This window comes from Monodelphis domestica, chromosome X (assembly GCF_027887165.1).
Source record: "Monodelphis domestica isolate mMonDom1 chromosome X, mMonDom1.pri, whole genome shotgun sequence".
Taxonomy (NCBI): Eukaryota; Metazoa; Chordata; class Mammalia; order Didelphimorphia; family Didelphidae; genus Monodelphis; species Monodelphis domestica.
In genome coordinates this window covers 69,855,166-69,876,967 of record NC_077235.1, presented here as the reverse complement: position 1 = coordinate 69,876,967, position 21,802 = coordinate 69,855,166, and the positions used below count along the sequence as shown (strand labels likewise).

Below are 21,802 nucleotides of genomic sequence, written 5' to 3'. Positions count from 1 at the left end.
AAATATAAAGAGGGAAATTGTAAATAAATTAGGTGAACATAGAATAGTATACCTGTCAGTTCTATGGGAAAAGAAAGAATTTAAGATCAAGGGAAGTGATAGAGAACATTACAAAATGTAAAATGAATAATTTTGAATGCATTAAATTAAAAAGGACTTGTACAAATAAAAACAATGCAACCAAAATTAGAAGGAAAGCAACAAATTAGGGGGAAAATTTTATAATAAAATTCTGTGACAAAGGTTTAATTTCCCAAATATATAAGGAACTAAGTACAAGAAATGAAGCCATTACCCAATCAACAAATGGTCAAGGGATATAAATAGACAGTTTTCACATAAAGAAATCAAAACTATCAACAAGCACATGAAAATGTGTTCTAAATCCCTCCTGATTAGAGAAATGCAAATCAAAGCAATTGTGAGGTACCATCTCACACCTAGTAGACTGGCCAATATGACAGTAAAGGAAAGTAATAAATGTTGGAGGGGATGTGGCAAAATTGGGACACTAATACCCTGCTGGTGGAGCTGTGAATTGATCCAACCATTCTGGAAGGCAATTTGGAATTATGCCCAAAGGGCTTTAAAAGACTGCCTACTCTTTGATCCAGTAATACCACTACTAGGTTTGTACCCTAAAGGATAATAATGAAAAATATTTGTACAAAAATAATGGACTATGCTACTACAAGACAGTCTCGGGGAATTATGAGGAAAAAATATTATCTACATCAAGAGAAAGAACTGTGGGAGTAGAAACATAGAAGAAAAACAAATGGCTTATTATTTATTTATATGGATATGTGATTGAGGTTTTGGTTTTAAAAGATTGCTCTACTGCAAAAATGAATAATATGGAAATAGATATAAGTAATATTATTTGTATAACTGTAACAGTTAAAATTTAGGGGAGACTGAGGCAGGTAGAAATTAGTTTCTCTCTACAAGGAGTATTATATTTCTAGAGGTTTATTAAAAGTTAAGGATTAAAGAAAAGACAGAATATGAAAACACATGTCCAGGCCACAGAGAGGCCTAGGCACAACCTCACCTACAATTATGAAAAGAGCCACATCTGCCCCAAAATGGAAGTCCAAAAGAGAGCTCAAAAGCCTTTGCACTAAGGTTAAATCCCTTCTAGATCTTGGCCCACCTGAGAATTCCCGTGAGATTACAAAGCATTTTGGGGAAGTGGAGCAAGGACTTGTGGGGATTGAAGTCCAGAGTTCGAGTCTATTTTTACATAACCCAGAGGAAGTGTTGCTTATTGAATATGGGAGTGGGGAAGGAAGAAGGGAGGGAAAGAAAATGAATCATGTAAACATGGGGGAAATATTTTTTTAAAAAGATGTACAAGTTCAATTCGTAAAAAATAAAATTAAAAAAACAGAAGAAAATTTCTGATTTTTTTTACCTGATCTCTCTTACACAGATGTCATGATCAATATAACAGCTCTTAAAACTTTGCAAGTTAATTGATTTTCCTCAAACTCATCACATATGACTTCATAATTTCAAATTTTCCAGTAGAGACTTTATCCCCATTTATTTTTCAAAATACACGTGGTCTTTTATTAGTTATGTGTCTGTCCCAATCCTGGAATTTCCAACATGACCAAACAGGTGAAAGACAGACACACATCCCATCTCTGAGAATTGTCTTCTCTGAAGACTTTTTGAAAGTTTTAATTTTTACATGATTTTCAGAACTTTAGTGTATTGTTCGGTTATGTTGATTCTTTTTCAGTTCTTGAATTCTGTTTTTGTTAAATGGAATGACTCTGGGAAGAGGAGTAAGGGAATACTGGGGGAATTATTTGTCAGTGTTGCTGAGTCTTTGTAGTTGTCTGACTCTTTGTGACCCCTTGTCACCCCACCTGAGATTTTCTTGGAAACTATGCTGGCAGTAGTCTGTCATCTCTTTCTCCTGTCCTGAGGCAGACAGGGTTAAGTGATTCGCTCAAGTCACACAGCTTGTAAGTTTCTGAGGCTGGATATGAACTCAGGTCTTCCTGATCCAGGCCTAGTGCTCTATCCATTGGGCCACCTAACTGTCTTGGGGACAAAAAAGATAGTGAGAAAAACTTAGCTTTTTGAAAAAGCAGAAACCCTCACAGAGAATAAATTTGCTCCTCTTTTCTTTTCTTTTCTTTTCTTCTAACTTTTGCAAAACAAGATCCCTTTTCAGCTTCCTAGCAATCCATATAAAGGGAGCTTCTCTTTAGCTTCTCCTCAGGATGTTCAGTAACATCCATGTTGAGCACACTGGCTAGCCTGCCACAACCGTTTCCTTTCCATTGGTCACTGATAGGTTTTCTTCAAACACCAGCATATGAGACTATGCCATGGGCTTGGGGTAGAGAACTGTCTGAGGTAAGTGCACACCCCTGGTCAGCTCACACTCCCTCAGAAAGGCCTGCGAGCTTAGCTACACCCTGCCTTGAAGAATATTTGAAGAGCACGCTGTCCTCAGAAGCAATTTTTTCCTTAAATAAGCAAGACACAATGTAGTATAGTCCTTCTTGGGAGCTCACCTTTGAATCAGGAAGATATTTGTCCAAGGTCTGCCTCTGGCAGGTCCAGACTACATGCCCTTGAGCAAGTCATTTAACCTCTAAGTGCCCCCAGGTAATTATCTAAGAATATAAAGATAGAGAAGATGCTAATCTGCATTAGTAGAGAGAGTTTCCTTATTTCAGAATTCTCCACACCAATGAAATTGTGGGTTCAGTTCCAAACTGGAGCCATCCAGGTTCAACCGTACTGCTTTGAAAAACATATGATGGGAGGCAACTAGGTGGTTCAGTGGATAGAGAGCCAGGCCTGGAGACAGGAGATCCTGGGTTCAAATGTGACCTCAGACACTTCCTAGCTGGGTGACCCTGGGCAAGTCACTTAACCCCTAGTGCCCAGCCCTTACCACTCTTCTGCCTCAGAACTAATACACAGTATTGAGATGGAAGGTAAGGGCTTTAGAATGGGGGCAACTAGGTTGCTCAGGGATAGAGCCACAGTCCTGGGGTTCAGATTTTGTCTTAGATGCTTCCTAGATGTGTGACCCTGGGCAAGTCACTTAACCCCCACTGTCTTAATCCACTAGAGAAGGAAATGGCAAACCACTCTAGTATATTTGCTTAGAAAAGCCCATGGATTATACTGTCTCTGAGATCCCGAATATTCAGATAGCACTAAACAGCAATAATGGGTTCGGGTTGGCTTTTTTTTTTTTTACCGCAACTCTGGGGGGGTGGGGGCGGATCATTTAACCTGTCAATCATTTCAGCCATTTTTCTTCTTATGCAAACTAGTAAGTCACTGCAGCCCTTTTGAATCCCCGTGTCACCTGACTCATTTCGAGGGGCTGCAAGTTCAGTCAGGTGACTAAGGATAGGCGCTCAGTGCGTAGTCCCTCGGTCGTCGTGAAGGAAGGAGGCTCCCGCGCTCCTCTGAGGAGAAGGGGAAAAATGGACCAACCGGGCAGTAACGTGCTGCCCACTGACACCCAAGTCCGGGCACGATCTGCAGAGGGCGCTAGCGAGTCCAGTCCGCTTACCCGTCCCCGAGGCCGGGGCCTGCGCCGTCTGGTTTCGCCTGGCCGCTCGGCCACCCGGAGAAGACGGAGGCAGAGGAGGGATAGAAGTGGCCTACCAAGCAGTAAGATGGAGGATAATGTCCCGGTGAAGCTCTCGGGGTTCGTGCTGGGTTCCCTCGTTTTCCAGCACCTCAACGCGGACGGCGATTCGGTAAGGCCGGGAAAGGGGAGGGGAGGGACTGGGAGAGGTAGCCCACCGTTGGGGGTAGGGGGTGGGGGTGGAGCAAGAACTGAGTTGGAGTGAGGCGGGGAGTGGGGGTCGAAGCGAGACGGAGAGGGGCGAGGATGGGGGACGAGCATGGGAGGGGGGCGCGGCAGGGAGAGGATTTTGAGCACCGATTGGGAGGGGGGCGGGTCTGAGGGGGAAGAGAGCCCTGTATGGAAGCGGGAGGGTACCCGGCACTGAGTGGGGGGAGGGGATAGAGTGGGGGCTGAGCACTGAGTGGGAGGGGTGGTGATAGGTGGTCTTAGTATTTAATTGGGGATATCCGGGGGAGTGAGAGCAAAGTGGGGGAAGTGGGGGCTGTGCGGAGCGGCTGGGAGAGGGGGCTCCCCGTTGAGGGAGGAGTCCAGCGCAAAAGGTGCTGAGTAGGGGGAGGGGTCGAGATGGGGGCTGAGCACGGTAAAGTGGAGGGGGAGTAGAGGGGTGGAACCTAGTGTAGAGGGGTAAGGGAATCTGGCGACAGGGTGGGGGCTAAACAGTGATGGCGCCGATGGTGGTGGCATCATGGCGATCGTGGCTGTGGGCGTCAAAGGTGGTGGCATCATGGCGATTGGGCTGTGTCATGGCGATTGGCGCCAAAGGTGGCGGCATCGTGTAGATTGAGCTGTGTCGTGGTGATTGGCGCCATCGTGTAGATTGAGCTGTGTCGCGGTGATTGGCGCCAAAGCTGGTGGTGTCGTGTAGGGGAGATCGGTGCCTCTGGCGTAGGGAGGGTGGGAAGATGGATTATTGATCCAGTCAGAAATTGAGTTTTTTGAGCTGAGCAGGAGATACCCCCAATCCACGTTGATTTAGAAAAGCACTGATTAACATCACCTATGTTTTGTCGTATTGTTATTTATTTTGTTAAATATAACCAAATTACATTCTAATCTGGTTGGAATCTCAATCCAGAGTTGCCTGGAGGCATTGCGACCCACAACCCCCTCCTCTCCCCACGTTTGTTGGACTTTTAATTTTGTTATTAATTTTGTTATTATTTATGACATTTTTCCCTCCACCACTTCCCATTCCTAAATGGAAAGGGAAAAAAAGAATTTTTTTTTAAAGCCCTTGTCAAGTACCTGGTATTGACCATATCCAAAAATATCTGTCTCACTCTAGCATCCCCATCATTGTCTGTCGAGTTATATAAAAAATAAACAAAAAAAAAACCAACCCTTACCGTCTTTCAGTCTTAGGATCGGTTCCAAAGAATGATAAGGACTAACGTTTGGTTACCAAATCAGTTGCTTTCATGTAACTTTTTTTTGTTGTTGTTATGAGGGAAAGCTCATTGGAGAGATGGAAAAGAAGAGGTTTGGCTGGAAATGGCTAATTTTATTTATTTATTTATTTTTAAGCATTTTATTTGGTCATTTTGAAACATCATTCATTGGAAACAAAGATCGTTTTCTTTTCCTCCCCCGCCCCCTCCCGCCACCCCCCCCACCCCCCCACCCCCCACCCCCCCCCCCACCCCCCGCCATAGCCGACCTGCGATTCCTCTGGTTATCACATGTGTCCTTGATCTGAACCCATTTCCATGTTGTTGGTATTTGCATTAGAGTGTTCATTTAGAGTCTCTCCTCAATCATATCCCCTCAACCCCTGTGGTCAAGCAGTTGCCTTTCCTCGGTGTTTTTACTCCCACCGTTTGTCCTCTGCTTGAAATGACTAATTTTAAAAGAAAAGATAATTAAAATTTTTTTTTTGTCCGTGAGTCCTCCCCCCACCCCCTCCAGTACAGGAGTTCAGTATATCTTTATGAGAAGACTTACAGTAGCCTTCCTGGCTCAGGGCTTTCTCCTCTCTCCAGTTCATCCAGTATAGGTGCTCAGAAAGTGCCAGGGGAATAAAAAAACAGACTTCTCCATTTGACGTGTACAGTAAAACTTCATGAATTTGCTTCTGCCTTACTTTTCAGATTTTACACATTACTCCCTTTGATCCAACTTATTTCTGGCCAAACTGCCCTAACTTGCCTTTACTCTAAATACATTCCATCTCCTGTTTTCATGCCTTTAGAATCCCTAATGTCCTTGGAAACTCAGCTGTTATCATCTCCTACATGAGGCTTTTCTTAATTCTCCCCAAGTGCTAGTCTTTCACTTCCCCAATTTTATTTTATTTATTTTTATTTATTTAATTGTTGTTTGTTTTTATTTCTAGAAATTTGTTTTTATTTTTATGTAATTATGTTAAATTTGTTTTATACTTATTCATATTTGAAGTTTCTCCATACTTTAAGTTTATGCTTATGCTACCTATATGCTAATAACTTTCCCATCTAGCTAGACTGGGTATTTTACTATCTTCTGACCCTGACATGCTCATTCCTTATTCCAAATCTTAACATATGCAATTTCTCCTACCATTCTTTTCTCCTTTAGACTGTCAATTCTTTGAGAGCACAGACTGTTTTTACCTGACACATGCTAGACAAACTTGTGATGCACTACACTAATAAATTTTAGTTGACTGACTGACTCAGTCTACCTTCAGGGCTCATCTTATAGTCCTACTTCATTCATGTATTCAGTAAGCCTTAAGAATTTACTATGTAGAGGCAGCTAGGTGCCTCAGTGGATAGAGCCAGGTCTGGAGACAGGAAATCCTGTGTTCAAATTTGGTCTCAGATATCTCCTAGCTATGTGACCCTGGCAAATCACTTACCCCTAGTTGCCTAGCCCTAACCCCTCTTCTGCCTTGGAACTAATATTTAGTATTATTGATACCAAAACAGAAGGTAAGACTTAAAAAAAAAAAAGAGGTAAGAAGAGTTTCTTTAAAAAAAAAAACTTATTATGTACAATCACTTCTAGGTGCTGCATAATTACAAAGACAACCCAAAAAGCCTCTACCTTCAAAGAACTTATATTCTAGTGGGGTATACACCATTTAAAAGGAAATAAATATAAAGTAATTTGAGGAGGGAGGAAGAGAATTCACAAAGGAAGTGGCCCATTAGCTGAGTATGGGAGGAAGCTAAGCATTCTAAAAGGCATAGAAAAGAGCTTGCTCTTAGACCTACAGGTGAGAGATGGGACATTGAATCAAGTTCAGGAGATGTAGAGTAGGCCATTTAGGCTGGCACCTAAATGGGTGTGGCATAAATCTGGAGTCAGGCTGAAGTCAGACCAAATAGGAATGGTGTTTCTTTGAGGCAATAGAAAACCATTGGAGATTTTTTGAGCATAGAGTAGCATGTCTTGGAATTTGGAGACATATTTTGGCAGCTGTGGAGAATGGATTGGGGGGGGGAAAGAAGCAAAGGAAGACAGAATAGGCTGATTAGGTTATGCAACAGTTTGAGCAATAAGGTAATAGAGATCCAAAATAGGGTGCAGACCATGTAAGGAAATAAAAGGCATGTACAGGAAAGATGTTACCGAGATAAAACTGAAAAGACTGAGCGATGGCTTAGAGATTTATGGGGTGGTGAGAAAGGGTCAAGGATAATTCCCAAATTTCAAGCTTGGCTGCCAAGAAGATTGGTGGTTCCCTCAACAAAAATAGGGGAGTTTGGGGAAAGGGTAGGTTAAAGGGAAAGAAAATGAGGTTTGTTTGGTACATATTGAGCTTGAGTTTCTTCCTAAGATGTCCAGGAAGGCAGTTGGTGATGTGGGACAGGAATTCCGGAGAAAGATTAGTGTGTGTGTGTGTGTGTGTGTGTGTGTGTGTGTGTGTGTGTGTGTGTGTAGCTGTTAAAATCACAGAGAATAGAAGGCCAAGGACAGCAATTTGGGGACACCCTCTTGATCAGAGGGCAAGAGATGGGTGATAATTACTATCTCCCCTTATCACAATTTTTATAATATTTCTACATACCATTAATTTTGACATTTTGTCTTCTGTTACTAGGCCAAGAGAGGTGCTCTTTTGTACCTAGAATATTGTAGGTGCTTGCATTTTGAATGAATTAATGAGTAAAGACTTAATAAAGGTTGGCTTATTTCATATATTGCTCTCTTTTTGTACCCCTATAGGAAGGTTTTCTTGTTGGGGAAATGCAAGGTGAAGCCACAAGCAGCAGCATTACAGACTATCGATCAGATACTCTTGAAGTTGTGAATGTGATTGGTGAGTCTGTATTGTGTTATCTCTTTTTCAGACCAGAAAATGATGCATTTAAGTGCTCTTTGAAAATATTTCTAGGGGGAAACTGGGTAACCCAGTGGATTGAGAGCCAGGCCTAGAGATGGGAGGTCCTAGGTTCAAATCCTGCCTCAGACACTTCCTAGCTGTGTGACCCTGGGCAAGTCACTTAACCCCTATTGCCTAGCCCTTACCACTCTTCTGCCTTGGGACCAATATACAGTATTGGTTCCAAGACAGAAGGAAAGGGTTTCAAAAAAATAAAGAAAGAAAATATTTCTAAAGTAATATTTTAAAAGCCTTTTTTAGTGGAAATTGCAAATAAAATAAATTCAATCCTTATTTCTCATCTAAAAGGTAGAGCTTGGCTCTAAAGTAGGAAAAAACTTAGGACAAGGAAATAGAAAGAATTATAAAATGTATATATTCTGTAGTTAATTTAAATGAAATTTCTTTTTCTCTCTCTTCCTGTTGGGTTTATTAGCAAAACTTAATATTAATGATGTCTGTGGGTTTTTTTTAATATTCTGCAACTCTTCTGAAGTTATTAGTGGTTTTGCTTAATTTATTAGTTGGCTCTACTGTTCTTTAAGTAAACCACCACATAATATGCAAAAAGGAATAATTTTGTTTGCTTTTTGACTGTGCTTAATCTCTCACTTTCTTTTCCCCATCTTATTCTATAGCTAGTATTACATCAAATGGCGGACCTCCTTGATTTACTCCTTGTCTTATAGGAAAGGACTCTTGGTTTTAGATAGATAGTACTTATGGTAGCAGCTAGGTGACACAGTGGATAAAAGTGCCACATCTGGAGTCAGGAAGACTCATCTTCCAAAGTTCAAATCCAGACCCAGACTGAGCAAGTCACTTAACCCTGTTTACCACAGTTTCATCCATTTGTAAAATGAGCTAGAGAAGAAAATGACAAACCACTCCAGTATCTTTACCCAGAAAACCTCACATGAGGTCACAAAGTTAGACATGATTGAAACAACTGAACAACAACACTTTTATTAATGTTTGATCTAGTTATTTCTATATTTCTGATGGTGGTTTTTTAAAAACAAGAATGGATGTTTTATCTTGTCAGACAGCTTTTTCTGTGCATTGACATAGCCATATGATTTGTTGTTGTTTGTTCTCATAAATTATATTTTTATATTATATTATAATCATCAGCACTCCAGACCTGGTATAAATCCAGCCTGGTTATAACCTTTGTGAAGAGTTGCTCTGGTCTCTGTTTGTACTTCATTTAAAATTTTTTAATTTTTGGTTTTTTTTTGACATTGATAATTTGTTTCTCTTTTTAATCAAATGGTTTATTTCCCCCCCCCCCCAATAAAAACAAAAACCAGCAGGTAGATTTATTTATTATCCTGATTCTTTTTTTCATTCAGTTTGTTATTCTCCTATTTTGATTTGCAGAATTTCCATTTTGGTGTTTAATTGGGAGTTTTCTATTTGATGGGTTTTTTTCTTTTTTTAAGTTGCGTGCCCTGTTCACCAATCTGTTCTTTCTCTCTTTTAAAAAAACAAAATAAAACAAAACACTTACCTTCCATCTTAGAATCAATACTATGTATTGGTTCCAAAACAAAAGAGCAGTAAGGGCTAGGCAACAGGGATTAAGTGATTTGCTCAGGGTCACATAGCTAGGAAGTGTCTGAGGTTAGATTTGGACCCAGGACCTCCTGTCCCTAGGTCTGGCTCTCTACCCACTGAGACTTCCTATATACAGAGTTCCCCTCTCTTCCTCTCTTTTAATGATAAAAGTAATGAGATAGAAACTTTCCCCCAAGAACTATGCATCCCTCCCATAGTTGGTATATTGTCTCATTGTTATCATTATCATTACAAAATGATTATTTCTGTGATTTGTTCTTTAACTCATTTGGGTTTTTTTAGGATTATTTAGTCTCTAGTTAAATTTTAGTAATTTATTCAGCAGCCTTTCATTCAATATAATGTGTGGTCATATAGTGGTCCTTAAGAGATATGTGTAATATTTCTGGTTTTTTGACATTTTTTATTACCTAACACATGGTTAATTTTTATAAAATGCCATAAACAATTAAATATATGGAGTTTCAAACATCTATCCTATTAGACATATAAAATATGTGCAGGTATTTAAAACTTCTTTCTTGTTTATTATGTGGTTATATTTGTCTAGGTCTGAAAAGAGTGCATTAATATCATTACCCCAATATTTTAGATTTATTGTCTATTCCTCCCCTTAAAACTCATTTACCTTTTCTGCATTTAAATATTATACTATTTGGTCTATATGTTTGGAACTGATAATAATTGGTTGTGGTATTTTTCAGCAAAATGTTATTTTATTTCTGTTTATCTCTTTGAATCAAGTTTCTTTTTGCTATTACCTTGTCTGAGATCATAATTGTTATCCTGACCTTTTTTACTTTAAATGAGGCATGATAGATTTTGTGCCACCTCTTTATTTTAACACTGTGGATATCTTAACTTTTTCAAGTGTATTTCTTGAAAGCAACATATGGTTGAATTCTGCTTTTTTTTTTCAGGGTGGGCGTTATCCTCTTACATTTTATGAATTAATTCTTCCCTTTCACATTCATAATTATCATTAATTATGTATTTCTCTCCATTCTATCCCTTATATTTCCCCCGTTGCTACTTGTTTTCTATTCTCAATAAAGAAGAGGACTGTGTCTTTAATGTTAGACTTGCTTGAGAAACATAGATAGAAGCTACTTGGAGAACAGTAGGACATAGACCGTTTGGCTCATTTTTATGTTTCTGTTAATGCTTACCTAAAAGTGAATTGCACATGGTGGGCTCTTAATAAATTTTTAGTGAATAAAAATAATCATTATTTACATAACACTTAAGGATTTACAAAGCTCTTCCTCAAAACCTCTGGGAGGTATGTAGTACAAATACCATCCCCATTTTTAGAAGAGGAAGCCAAGTCGTGATCAGATGGTTATTATTTGGGACTAAACCCAGGGTTTCTAATTCTAAGTGGCAGTGCTCCTCTTATTTGTAACTTCTCATAACTGTATGCCTGAGGAGATGATCACTCATACAGCTATCTCCTCTCCACACTCACCTCATTTGGCTTTTGACATGGGAATAAGGTAAGCTTTTTGATGTCTCTTGGGTGGTGGTGGGGGGTTTCTACTCAAATAGTTAACCTTTGCAACTTAAGAGTTTTATGGTTTTCTGGGGCACTGAGAAGGTCAGTTAGTTAAAAAGAGTCAACATGGGCAAAACGTGCCTTGAAGTGGGATCCAAACCTAGGTTTTATCTACCCTGAGAGCAGTCTTCGTGTACAGTGCCAGGCATCAATATATATAAATTACAAGGTATGTAATGTATTCCTGAGAATTTGTTCATTCTTGATCATTTAAAAAATAGTTCCTAGGTCATCGACACATGCATGGAATTTACTGTCTATTAGGCAGCCACAGAATACAGGTACAGAGAATATAGAAATGACTCCCCAAACACGAACAGCTGCTTTTCCAAAATCTTGGACATCTTGAAATTTAGTGAAAATATACCAGGCTAAGAATGTGTTTGGGGGAAGGTATTTGTAATCACACACACAATGTTACGAATTTAAATTCAACTAATGTAAAATATGTATTTTTTTCCTTTCAGACATACAAAGATACATTCCATGCTTTCGGGCTTTCAGGTAAGGATTAGCATATGTGAGGAATTGTGATTGGGTAATGTCAAGATGCAAGTGATCATTTATTAAGTACCTACTATGTGCAGGCATTATGTGAGGCACTAGAGATAGAAAGATTAGAAATGATAGCCCTTGCTCTCAAGAAGCTTACGCTCTATCCTATGATGAAAAGGCTTTTTCTTATTGTCTGGAATGCCACTCCTTTGCTCCTTCAACCTGTTCTGGTTCCTTGTTTAATACTCATGTTCCCTGTAGTACTTAGCTGCTGTATTTTTCCAGCCAATTGGTTTCACTAGTCCAACTACTTTTCTTTTCTCTGTCAACTAGTTCTGCTTTTCCTACCACCACCTTCACGTTGTCCAATGTGACTAAAGTAATGAGGCTCATTTCTGCTAACTGCATGGAAAAGCAGCTTCATTGCTTTATAGTTACAAACTTTGTAGGCTGCATCTTTCTGTTATGAATCCTGTTTTCCCCTCCCATGGGAATAGCTTTCATAGGCATGAGAACACGCCTGTCATTAAGTACAACCCCCCAAACTAAGATGGATTGCTTTAATATTTATTGGACAGTTCCAGAAAACAGCTGGGTTGCTCTGAGAATCTGGCATAGGAAGAATAGAGGATATGACCACTTTTATAGGCTGGGAGATAGATAGATAGATAGATAGATAGATAGATAGATAGATAGATAGATAGATAACATGGATGGAGGCAGTTGTTGCTAGGGAAGGATGAATAGTCTTAGGATGGTATGACAGGAAAGAGAATTTTAGGAGCTTCTTAGACAACTGTAGGAGCTATAAATAGTACTTGTAGAGCTCCCTAAAGGGCTCTTTGGGAGGGAGTTGAAGAAAGTGGGAAAAAGTGATGTCCCGTTTGGGAGTGTTTTAGTGGTTTGCAGAGGTGGCTGAATCATTTACTCAGAAGCATACAGTGTTAGAGCTAGAAAGGATCAGAGAGCTTATTAAATTCCATTGAGACTAAGAGTACTTTTAGTGGCTTTTCCTAAGATTATCCAGTTGATAAAGTCAGGACTAGAATGGAAGTCCAATGTGACATGCACCAGTTGCTTCAATGGATTTCTGTATTTCTTTCCATCCACTTAGGTGTTTGTTCCCTCATTGGAATGTGACCTCCTTGAGAGCAGAGGCGGTTTTTGCTCTTTCTTTGTATCCTCAGGCTTGGCTCTCAACCGCTTGCTTACTCTGTCTTAATGTACCAGTAGTCTTTGTGTTTCTTCAAGGACTCATAATTTCATTGGGGTGGAACATCACATCTCTTTATGTATCTATCATAAGTGTCTTGGCCCCAATAGCACAGCTAGCCAGTGTGGAAGGAGGAATCTGAACCCAGATCTTGCTGACTCCTCCCAAGTTCTGTACTCTTACCTACTATGCCTGCTGCTTATCGTACTGGTTTGTACCAAGTGTTGAGCTATAATGAATACCATTTTCAAAAGTTCTAGTATATCTGCCAGGACTGGAAAGATACTAGAAAAATAGTGCAGAAAACCTTGTATTTACATAGTTGTCATATCAACTCTAGATTTGTGGGACTAAATGAGGGACCATAACTGCTCTTTTCCCATCTCTTTTGGGTAGAGAGGGGTCAGCCATTTCCAATGTCAGACCTTGATTTTTTAATGTAAAATCATAAGGAGGACATCATGGCAAAGAAACTTAACAAGAAATTTCTCTTTGCAACTCTTTATTAGAAACAAAACTAAAACCTATCCAAGTTCACCTACCCAAACATTTATGTGCAATTATTACCCATCTCCCACTTCCACACCTTTGCAGGTCTCTAGTTCTACAAATTTGCCCTTTGGTCTTAAAATAGTCTCCCTCTTCTTCTTGGAGTCCCTAATTTTTAGTTGTAAGGAATTTTAGTTCAAAAGCCAGGTTCCCACGTGAAGCCTTTCCTGTTTATCCTGGTTGTTAGGACTGTCACCTCATAACCCCTTGCACATTGCTTTGTCTGTATTTCGCATTCATGAGCATACTGCCTTCCCCAGTGCAGTGGAACCTTCTGGTGTTTTTTTCCTTGGTATTCCAAGTTCCTGGCTGATAGGAAACAATTGATGATTGCTTAATTGAAGGAGATTTTGCATTAATAGGGAAAATGGTTGTAATTTCATGGTGGAATCTTCATTTAGGGTCTCTCCTTTCAGAACGTGCAGCCCCTTCTTTGGTCTGAATATAGTACTAGGTCATGGAAAGAAAACATTTGTGAAGCCTGCTGTGCTTTTGCTACTCTGACCTCAAGTTTGGGGTTTCTCCTCTGCCCCGTCACATTCTACCTCAGGTGCTTTCGAAATCATTTTTGCCTCTACCATGGCACTTTTTTCTGGAAGTAAATGAGGCACAATGAGCAGCTATGCTGGCACAACTTGAGGAGCTTGGAGATCTTCTGAATGGATGTTTCCCTTCAGTGAGTTCGGCTGTTCTTGCTGTTTTGTACAGGCTCACAGTGTGGCATGTGTTGAGGGTGAATGGATATCTCTAATAGCCAGGTTTTGTCGAAATTGCAAATCCTATATTGTATATTCTGAGGAAGTCAAATTTATAATAAGAACACGTACAGATCTTCTTTTACGTCTAATAACACACCAAAAAGTGTATCAGTCAGTCAATAAGCATTTATTAAGTCCCACTATGGAGACAAAGGCAAAAAGGCAGTCTGCTCTCCAGGAGCTCAGAGTCTCATGGGGGAGACCAGCAGCAAATACCTCTTCACAAATAGGATAGGGATTCTGAACAAACTGGAAGTGATCCCCAAAGGAAAGGCCCTTATAGCCAGGACTTGGAAAATCCAGGGAGCAGAGACAAGGATGGAGGGCAGTCAGTGAAAATGCCTGGAGGTCTTGTTCAAAGAAGAGCAGAGAGAAAAAAGCCATTGGATTAAAGAATTGAGGGAGAAGGGCGTAGAGCTGTGTGAGGTGTAAGAACTGGAGGGAGGCAGGTCATGGAAGGCTTCGAACAAAAATCAAACGTGATTTTCTAGTGCGTCTTGGAGGGGACAGGGAGTATTGAGGAGAGGGCCTAAGACAGTCAGTCAGATCTGAGTCCAAAGGAAGATTTCTTGGACAGCTGCCTGAAAGATGGACTGGAATGGGCAGGGACTAGTAGGCTACCGCAGTATTCCGTGTAGGAGATAATGAAGACTTATACCATATGGGTGGCAGTATTAGAGAGAGAAAGGGTTATATCTGAGAGATGGTATGAAGGCAAAACTGAAAGGCTCAAGAAGAGGCATTGTGCTATTTTCTTTTAAATTGCCTCCCTTGTGGGGCAGTTAGGTGTCTCAGTGACTAGAAAGCCAGGCCTAGAGATGGAAGGAAGGTCCTGGGTTCAAATTTGGCCCCAGACACTTCCTAGCTGTATGACCTTGGGCAACTCACTTAACCCCAGTGGCCTAGTCCTTATTGCTCTCTTCTGCCTTGGAACTGATACTTAGTATTGATTCTAAGAAGATAAGGGGCTTTTTAAAATTGCATCCTTTGCAAAGAGGAACTGTTCGTTTAAACAGATTTGTTGAATATTCCAACATAAATGATTATTTTGGTTTGTGGAAGCTACAGAAATTACTCCAGTAAAGCAAAAGAATCAGCTTGTAGCTGTCGTAGGAGGGAAGAGCTAGTAGCAGTTTTTCTTCAAGGGTTCAAATGTTCTACCCAGCCAACAACAACAACAAAATGTTAAGGCCCCATACACCAAACCAAAGCAGAATCATGCAAGTAACAACCGTTAACAATAAAATGAGTTTAAAAAACATCAACATTAGTTATAATGGACAACTTTGACTCTGAAGAAATGAGAAAATGCTCCTCTCTCCTTTGTAGAGGTGACAGATCATAGGTGTGGAATTACTGATTCAGTTGAGGTACTTTTGAATTGGTGCTTTTTCTCTTAAAAAAAAAACCCAAAACCTTACTTTCTGTCTTAGAATCAATATTAAATATTAGTTACAGGGCAGAAGAGTGCTAAGGATTAGGCAATGGTGTTTCAGTGGCTTGTCCAGATAAGAGTTTAGATTTGAACTCAGGACCTCTCTAGGCCTGGCTCTCTATCCACTAAGCCACCTTGCTGCCCCTTTTCCCTCTTTTTTAATATTTGGTTGCCGGGGATGATTTGCTGTGGGTGATAGGAGACCATAAGGAATATGATGTAAAAACAAATTACAGCTGATCACTTGAAAAAGAACAATTTGTTGTTATGTCTGTTTAAAGAAAATAATAACAATTGGTGGCCTAGAAATTAAGTAACTTTGAGAACTTTTGGGAGTTGTATGTATTTTCAGGCTCATTTGTTCCATAGGTTCATGAGGTATGGCAGGATCCAGTAGAAAGGAAACTTTTGCCCATTGGCCAGCACGTGGCTGCCATGTAGATAGATACTTGTTGCTTTGCATTGGACGTCTTTGTTTAGGATCACTTGTCATGATAGTGATGCTGAGGGAAGTATGTAAGTAATCTTAATGAAATATGTTTTCACTTGCCTCTTTTTAGCTTTTATAGCTCATCAGGTGAAGTCAACGAGGAGATTCTGAAGAAGCTCTGCAGTGATAAGGTACTGGGCCATGCCCTACTACTTAAACTCTCCCCTTTGGGGGCTTCTAACAATACTAACAGTCATGGCTTCTAGTCTTCATATCATCCTGCAGAGAAGATGGGGAAAAGCAGCGCATTTAGTACCTTGGAGAGCCCACCCACCTGCCGAGCTTTTCTAAGCCTGCTTCATCTTTGGTCAGATGGAGATAAAAGGTTGTACCAAAAAAAGTTTTGCTGAGAAACCATCTGCCAGCCATCAAGTGCTATAAAATCTGAGTGACAGGCCATTTGCCATAGAATTTGAGAGTTACACTAGAACTCAAAAGGCATTTCCACACCTGAAGAAGGATTCCCCTTCCCCAGGGAAGATTCACAGACTTCAGAGCCAGAGACCTGGCTCAAGTCCTTCCTCTTTCTTAACCGCGTGGCCTTGGGCAAGTCACTTAACCTCCCTGGGCCTTAGTTTCCTTATCTGCAAAAGGAGGGATTTGAACTAGATGGCCTCTGAAAGAGGGTCTTATCAAGGTTTTCGCTTAAGTGAGGGGAGCCTGACTCACCCTATTTTAACCCTAACTTCCCAAGGAAATCCATTCCACTTTTGGATCATTCTAATTATTAGGTAGTTTTTTCTTAGCTCGGTCAACTTGCCTCCATTATTCTTGGTTCTACCCTTTGAGGCCAAGCAGGATGAGTATGACCCTTTCTCTACAGGACCACCCTTCAAATACTTGAAGAAGGCAATCGTTTCCATGTTAAATGTTACCTTCTCCTGGATAAATATGCCAACTTCCTTCAGAAAATCCTTATTTGGCATGAACTTGAGAATCTTCATCCTCTGCTTGCCCACTTTGTGCATTCTTCAGCTTCTCTATGACTTTCCTAAAATGTGGCCCCATTATGGAACCAAATACTACCTTTTTAGTCTCATTAGGGCAGAGCCTCTCACCTTTCTGCTTCACTGATTCTCCTTTAATAAACATTTTTGGTTATTGGAGTTGCTTTAAGTCATAGAGAATTTTACTTTTCAGTTTAGCTGCATTAATCCCATCTTTTTCAAATGATCTCATTAATTAAAGGTTCAGATTCTAAGACAGAAATGGGAAAGTTCTTCTGAGTTTTAGTAAAGTCTAAGGAATGCATAAGAATATTGTAAATGCAAGCAAATATTTGCATTTTTCAGTGTACAAATGCATATGTGTGAATTCTTAACCTTGTCAACAATTTTCTGAATGTTAATTATGGTTTAGTATTTATTTTTCTCTCATTGTGGTAATGCAGTTTTAGATAATGGAGACCTTTACATTTGATTCCCCCCCTCCCCACATAGAATGTGATTGGATGGTACAAATTCAGATGCAATTCAGACCAGATAATCACATTGCGAGAGAAGATACTCCACAAAAATTTGCAGCGACTTCTTTTGAATCCGGGATTTGTTTTTCTGTTACTAACACCGAACATCATCACAGAAAACTGCTCCACTTATACAATGGATTATGCATTACATGTGCTTAAGGATGGGTAAGTGTTGGCCCATATTTGGACTAACTCAAGTTCAGGATGCACTGTGCTGTGATTCTTCAGTATTTTGTACAGATGTGTTAGTTGACTTGACAACTTCTCCTGTATGGGCATATGTGAGATGAGCCTTTTCCCTTTTCACATCTGAATGTTCCTGACCTCAGGTCATAGTGTTCGATCCCTGTCCCACTGGGAAGATCAACCATTTCTCCTCCCTTTAGTGCTATTGATAATGTATAGCTGCTTTTTCCATGCAGATTCAAGACTGGCCCAAAATGCATTGACTGGTTGGCATTTCTTTTAACTAAAAGAAAATAGCTTAAGCTAAAATATTAGCTGTACCAAATTGTAGCTATATTCCATTTTAAGTGAGCTGATGCATACACAGTCAACCAGAGATGTTTTTCATATTTAATATAATGGACAGTCTTGTTGTAGATAAAAATAATTGTTTTAAAACTGGATGCGTTTTAGTTGGACAAATAATAAATTTGCTTGTCAGATTTGTTTCTGTGGGGTTATTTATTGATTTGAAAATAATAGAATGCTACAGCTAATTTTCAAACACTCTCAATTCACATCAAAAATGTTTTTTTAGATTTTTCCAAAGAATGCCTTTAATTGTGTCCAACTTAGCTGTGTCAGAGCAGCAGGGATATAAGACTGTGCCAGGTGCCTGTACATCCATTGGCTTTAGCCAAGCCACCTGCATACACAGGTAAGATGTGTGTACCCCCTTATTCTGTTTGAAAACCCATTTTGATCAGTGTCAGCCCCATCCTTTGACTGGGTGGGCACATGCACGTACTATGGGAGGACACCAGAGATCTCTTGGCTCTCTGGCTAAGGAAAAGGCTGGCCCAAGGCTACCATGACTTCTGGAGTCCAGAAGACTGGGCTCTGAAGTCTGTCCAACCAGAGGGACGAAGAAGGATCTGCATGAAGTATAAACATCGATTTTGAAATATATGCACAAGGAAATATTTTGTCTTTCACCAATAGGTCAGATTTTTTTGATCAAGATGGAAATTTAAGAGACGTACCAAAGATAAGTCAACTTTGTGCCAGTATGCAGGAAGAATTAAAGGTAATCCTATCAAATCTTTAAAGATTGTTTCTAGTTTTAGAACTTGTGCCCTGCATGTTGAAGATTTCTTGTAGATTAATTCACAGATTTTGCCTAGGGAGAATATTGTCTGTCTTTCAGAAATAAACTATACCAAAAAATGAATTATTATACGTGTACATTAAAGTTTTGTTTTATTTTTTAAATTCAGAAAACTTACTTTAATAAATTCATCAACCTCTGAACTTGAGTTAAGGTAGTATTTTTTTTTGGTTATAGTAAACTTTCCCACTCCCCCACCCCAATTAACCATATTGAGGTAAAGAAAAAATTGCCCTTGCAGAAATGCAGTAGTAGTTGGTGTGTGATACAATTTAGGAAGTGGTTGAAATTTGTTCCCTGCTCTGTCCCATAGAATTCCTTTGACTTCATATAGGTTACTAATTCAGAATTGGAATGTTGTTTGTACAGTCAAACTCATTTTCTTTTGTAGAAAGCAAGCATTGAACTATTTGAAAGTGAGAAATTAACAGGAAAATTACTGAAGGATGTAAAAAGACTAAAAGAAGAAGTTGCAAAAAGAAAGAGAGAAAAACAAGCATCAGGTAAAAAGAAAAGTTACTCTTCTTATTTCACTTGCTATATTTTGTTCCCTACAGCTGCCATTCAAGGCTATCCTTACTAATTCGTACACTTAGCCCTTCAAATTGACAACACTTTTACTTCACAAGTAGCCCTCGCACTCACTATTTTACTAAGAAAGGGAGACTCAAAAAGTCTTGGGTGGCAGTCATAAGCAGTTCTTTTTAAATCAGTACATAGTGTGCCATGCTACCATTTACAGAGGGGTCAAAGTTATAATTAACCTCGATTTTCCAAGAGTTGATATTCAGGAGTCTCTGGTCAATAGCTTTGGTTGTCTCAGCTAGGCTTGGTGAATATTCAAAGAAAAGATATTCTTGGGGATAATAAACTCTTAGATCAAATAAGCCACCAAAATCCATGGCATGCATGCCAGATGGGGCATTCAGAGCCCCCTCTGTGGGAACGTGTGCTGTCGCCCCAGTACAGAGTTCAGCAGAGTTCCCATGGGGCTAGGCTGCTTCCCTCCCCCTCTCCACTTTTGCACCTGAGGACATTTCTCACATCACCCGCCCCTCTAAAAGGTTCGCCATCACTGCCATAGCTATACCTTCACGTTCCATGTTGGCCTGAAGACCTTGTTGGGACTTTTAAATAATGCTGAATAATAAATTGTGTTGTTTGGTTTAGCACTAAGAAGCCGTCACCCGGAAGGAGAAGAGAATGTCTTACTCTGCCAAGCTTTACGTACATTTTTCCCAGATCAGGAATATCTTCATTCAAGTACTCTAACTTTGCAAGGCAAGCAGGTTTCCGTAACACCCTGTACAACTGAGCATAAGCTCGATGTTGTGGATGAGTTAACTCTGATGGTAGAAAGCTCTGATGAAGCTCCAGAAGATGGTAATGGAGCAAGAGGTGAAGTTAAGCATGAACCTCTTGAGTTAGGTGAAGAGAAAATACAAGTGTTAGAATATGAACTTAAAGGAGAGGGTGAAGGAGATGATCAGGGCAAAGTACTGGCAACCAGTGTTGAGCCAGATGAAGAGATTGAGGATATTGAATACCAAAAGTCACCGACTTTCTGAGCTTCATGCTTTTTTCCCTTATGCCAACTGGCCTAACGGGAGTGGGGGGGGGGGAATTACTGTGTGTTAAAATGTTCGTTAGATAAGCTCTTGTAATTTTCTAAAGTGTTGTTGCTTCATAGATAATATTTTGGAAAACTATTGCTACATGGAGAATATGGCATTATTTTTATTTTTAGTAAAAGGCTGAAAAGAGTATGGCAAAGACTGCTGGTCGTGTTCCAAGTTGTTGTTTGTTTTTGTAAATCAAAGTTTTCGCTGTAATATTACAAAGTTTTATGTGAAAAGTTAAGCCACTTTAAGTGAAAAGATGAAATATAGAGCTCTGTATGTACATGAAATATCTCTGTCAAAAACCATCCTAAAAACTGAAGCTTTCTTTTTTGCTTTGGTCTAAGAAATACAGGCCAAATGAATTTCAGAACTCGTCTCCCCGAGTTTTCACTGCATCCTTTTTTCCTGCTTAGTCAAAGTCTGAACTAGTTAGCAATCAAACCGTGTCTGTCTGTATATATCTGACTAGAAACTAAGTACCTTGATGGCAAGCACTTTGGGGGCACATCTTTGTAGCCCAATGGTAGTGATGCACTTAACTAATGGCTGCTGAAGAAATGAATTGTACTTGTTTCTTAAGTCCACCCTGTTGTTTCAATAAAAGATGTTATCCCTTAAATTCAAAAGGGCTTCATTTGTGTTTTTTTTAACGTATCTTTGGTTTCCTACATATCTGCTATCACCTCCCTCATCCTCTCTGTTAGTTGTTATAATTGAGAGATCTGCTGGCAGAAGCAAGAACCTTAGAGTCACTTCCACAGCACAGTAATTCATAAATATAGGAAATGAATGATAAATGTAGGTGGAGATCAGCTGGGTTTTCTATTTTCTATCACAAGATTGTGAAATTTAATTCTAGGAGATCAGATCATAAGAGGTGTAAGACTCTTTGGAGACTATCTTTTCCAACTTCCATTTTATAGATGAGGAAAGTAAGGCCCAAGGAACTTAAAAGTACCTGTCCAAAGCCACATTTATAGAAATAGATCAGAACCTCTTAGGCACAATCCACTGTTTTTAGAAACAGAATCAGAGGAGACAGTTGGGTGGCTCAGTGGATTGATAACCAGGTCTAGAGACCATGAGGTCCTGGGTTCAAATGTGGCCTCAGACACTTCCTAGCTGTGTGACCCTGAACAAGTCCCTTAACTCCCATTGCCTAGCCGTTGCTGCTCTTCTGCCTTGGAACCAATATTGACTCTGAGGTGGAAGGTGAGGGTGTGGTGTAAAAAAAAAAGAATCATACTTGATACCTTTATTAACTATCAAGTTCATTTTGTTGGCAATCACTTTATTTTCAGTATTTGAGTTGTAAATTGTAGGATCTTTCAAATACACGGGCTCCTTGAAAGTAACTGGC

General features: G+C 39.8%; 1 protein-coding gene across 1 annotated transcript; it reads left to right on the top strand.

The window, feature by feature from the left end:
* The first annotated feature begins 3,234 nt into the window (after positions 1-3,234).
* LOC100012821 (BRCA1-A complex subunit Abraxas 1-like) lies at positions 3,235-21,068 on the top strand. The gene is made up of 9 exons (XM_007507088.3): positions 3,235-3,746; positions 7,787-7,880; positions 11,547-11,583; positions 16,090-16,150; positions 17,459-17,652; positions 18,251-18,370; positions 18,655-18,739; positions 19,212-19,323; positions 19,991-21,068. Exons 1-9 carry the CDS (start codon positions 3,468-3,470, stop codon positions 20,386-20,388), a joined length of 1,380 nt encoding a protein of 459 aa, XP_007507150.1. The 5' UTR covers positions 3,235-3,467; the 3' UTR covers positions 20,389-21,068.
* The last annotated feature ends 734 nt before the right edge of the window (positions 21,069-21,802 follow it).

Excerpts from the sequence above, each read along its gene's own strand:
- LOC100012821 (XM_007507088.3), top strand. The coding sequence starts at position 3,468 with ATGGACCAACCGGGCAGTAACGTGCTGCCCACTGACACCCAAGTCCGG. Across the intron at positions 18,740-19,211 it reads GTATGCAGGAAGAATTAAAG|AAAGCAAGCATTGAACTATT; the intron begins GTAATCCTATCA and ends TTTCTTTTGTAG. Across the intron at positions 19,324-19,990 it reads GAGAGAAAAACAAGCATCAG|CACTAAGAAGCCGTCACCCG; the intron begins GTAAAAAGAAAA and ends TGTTTGGTTTAG.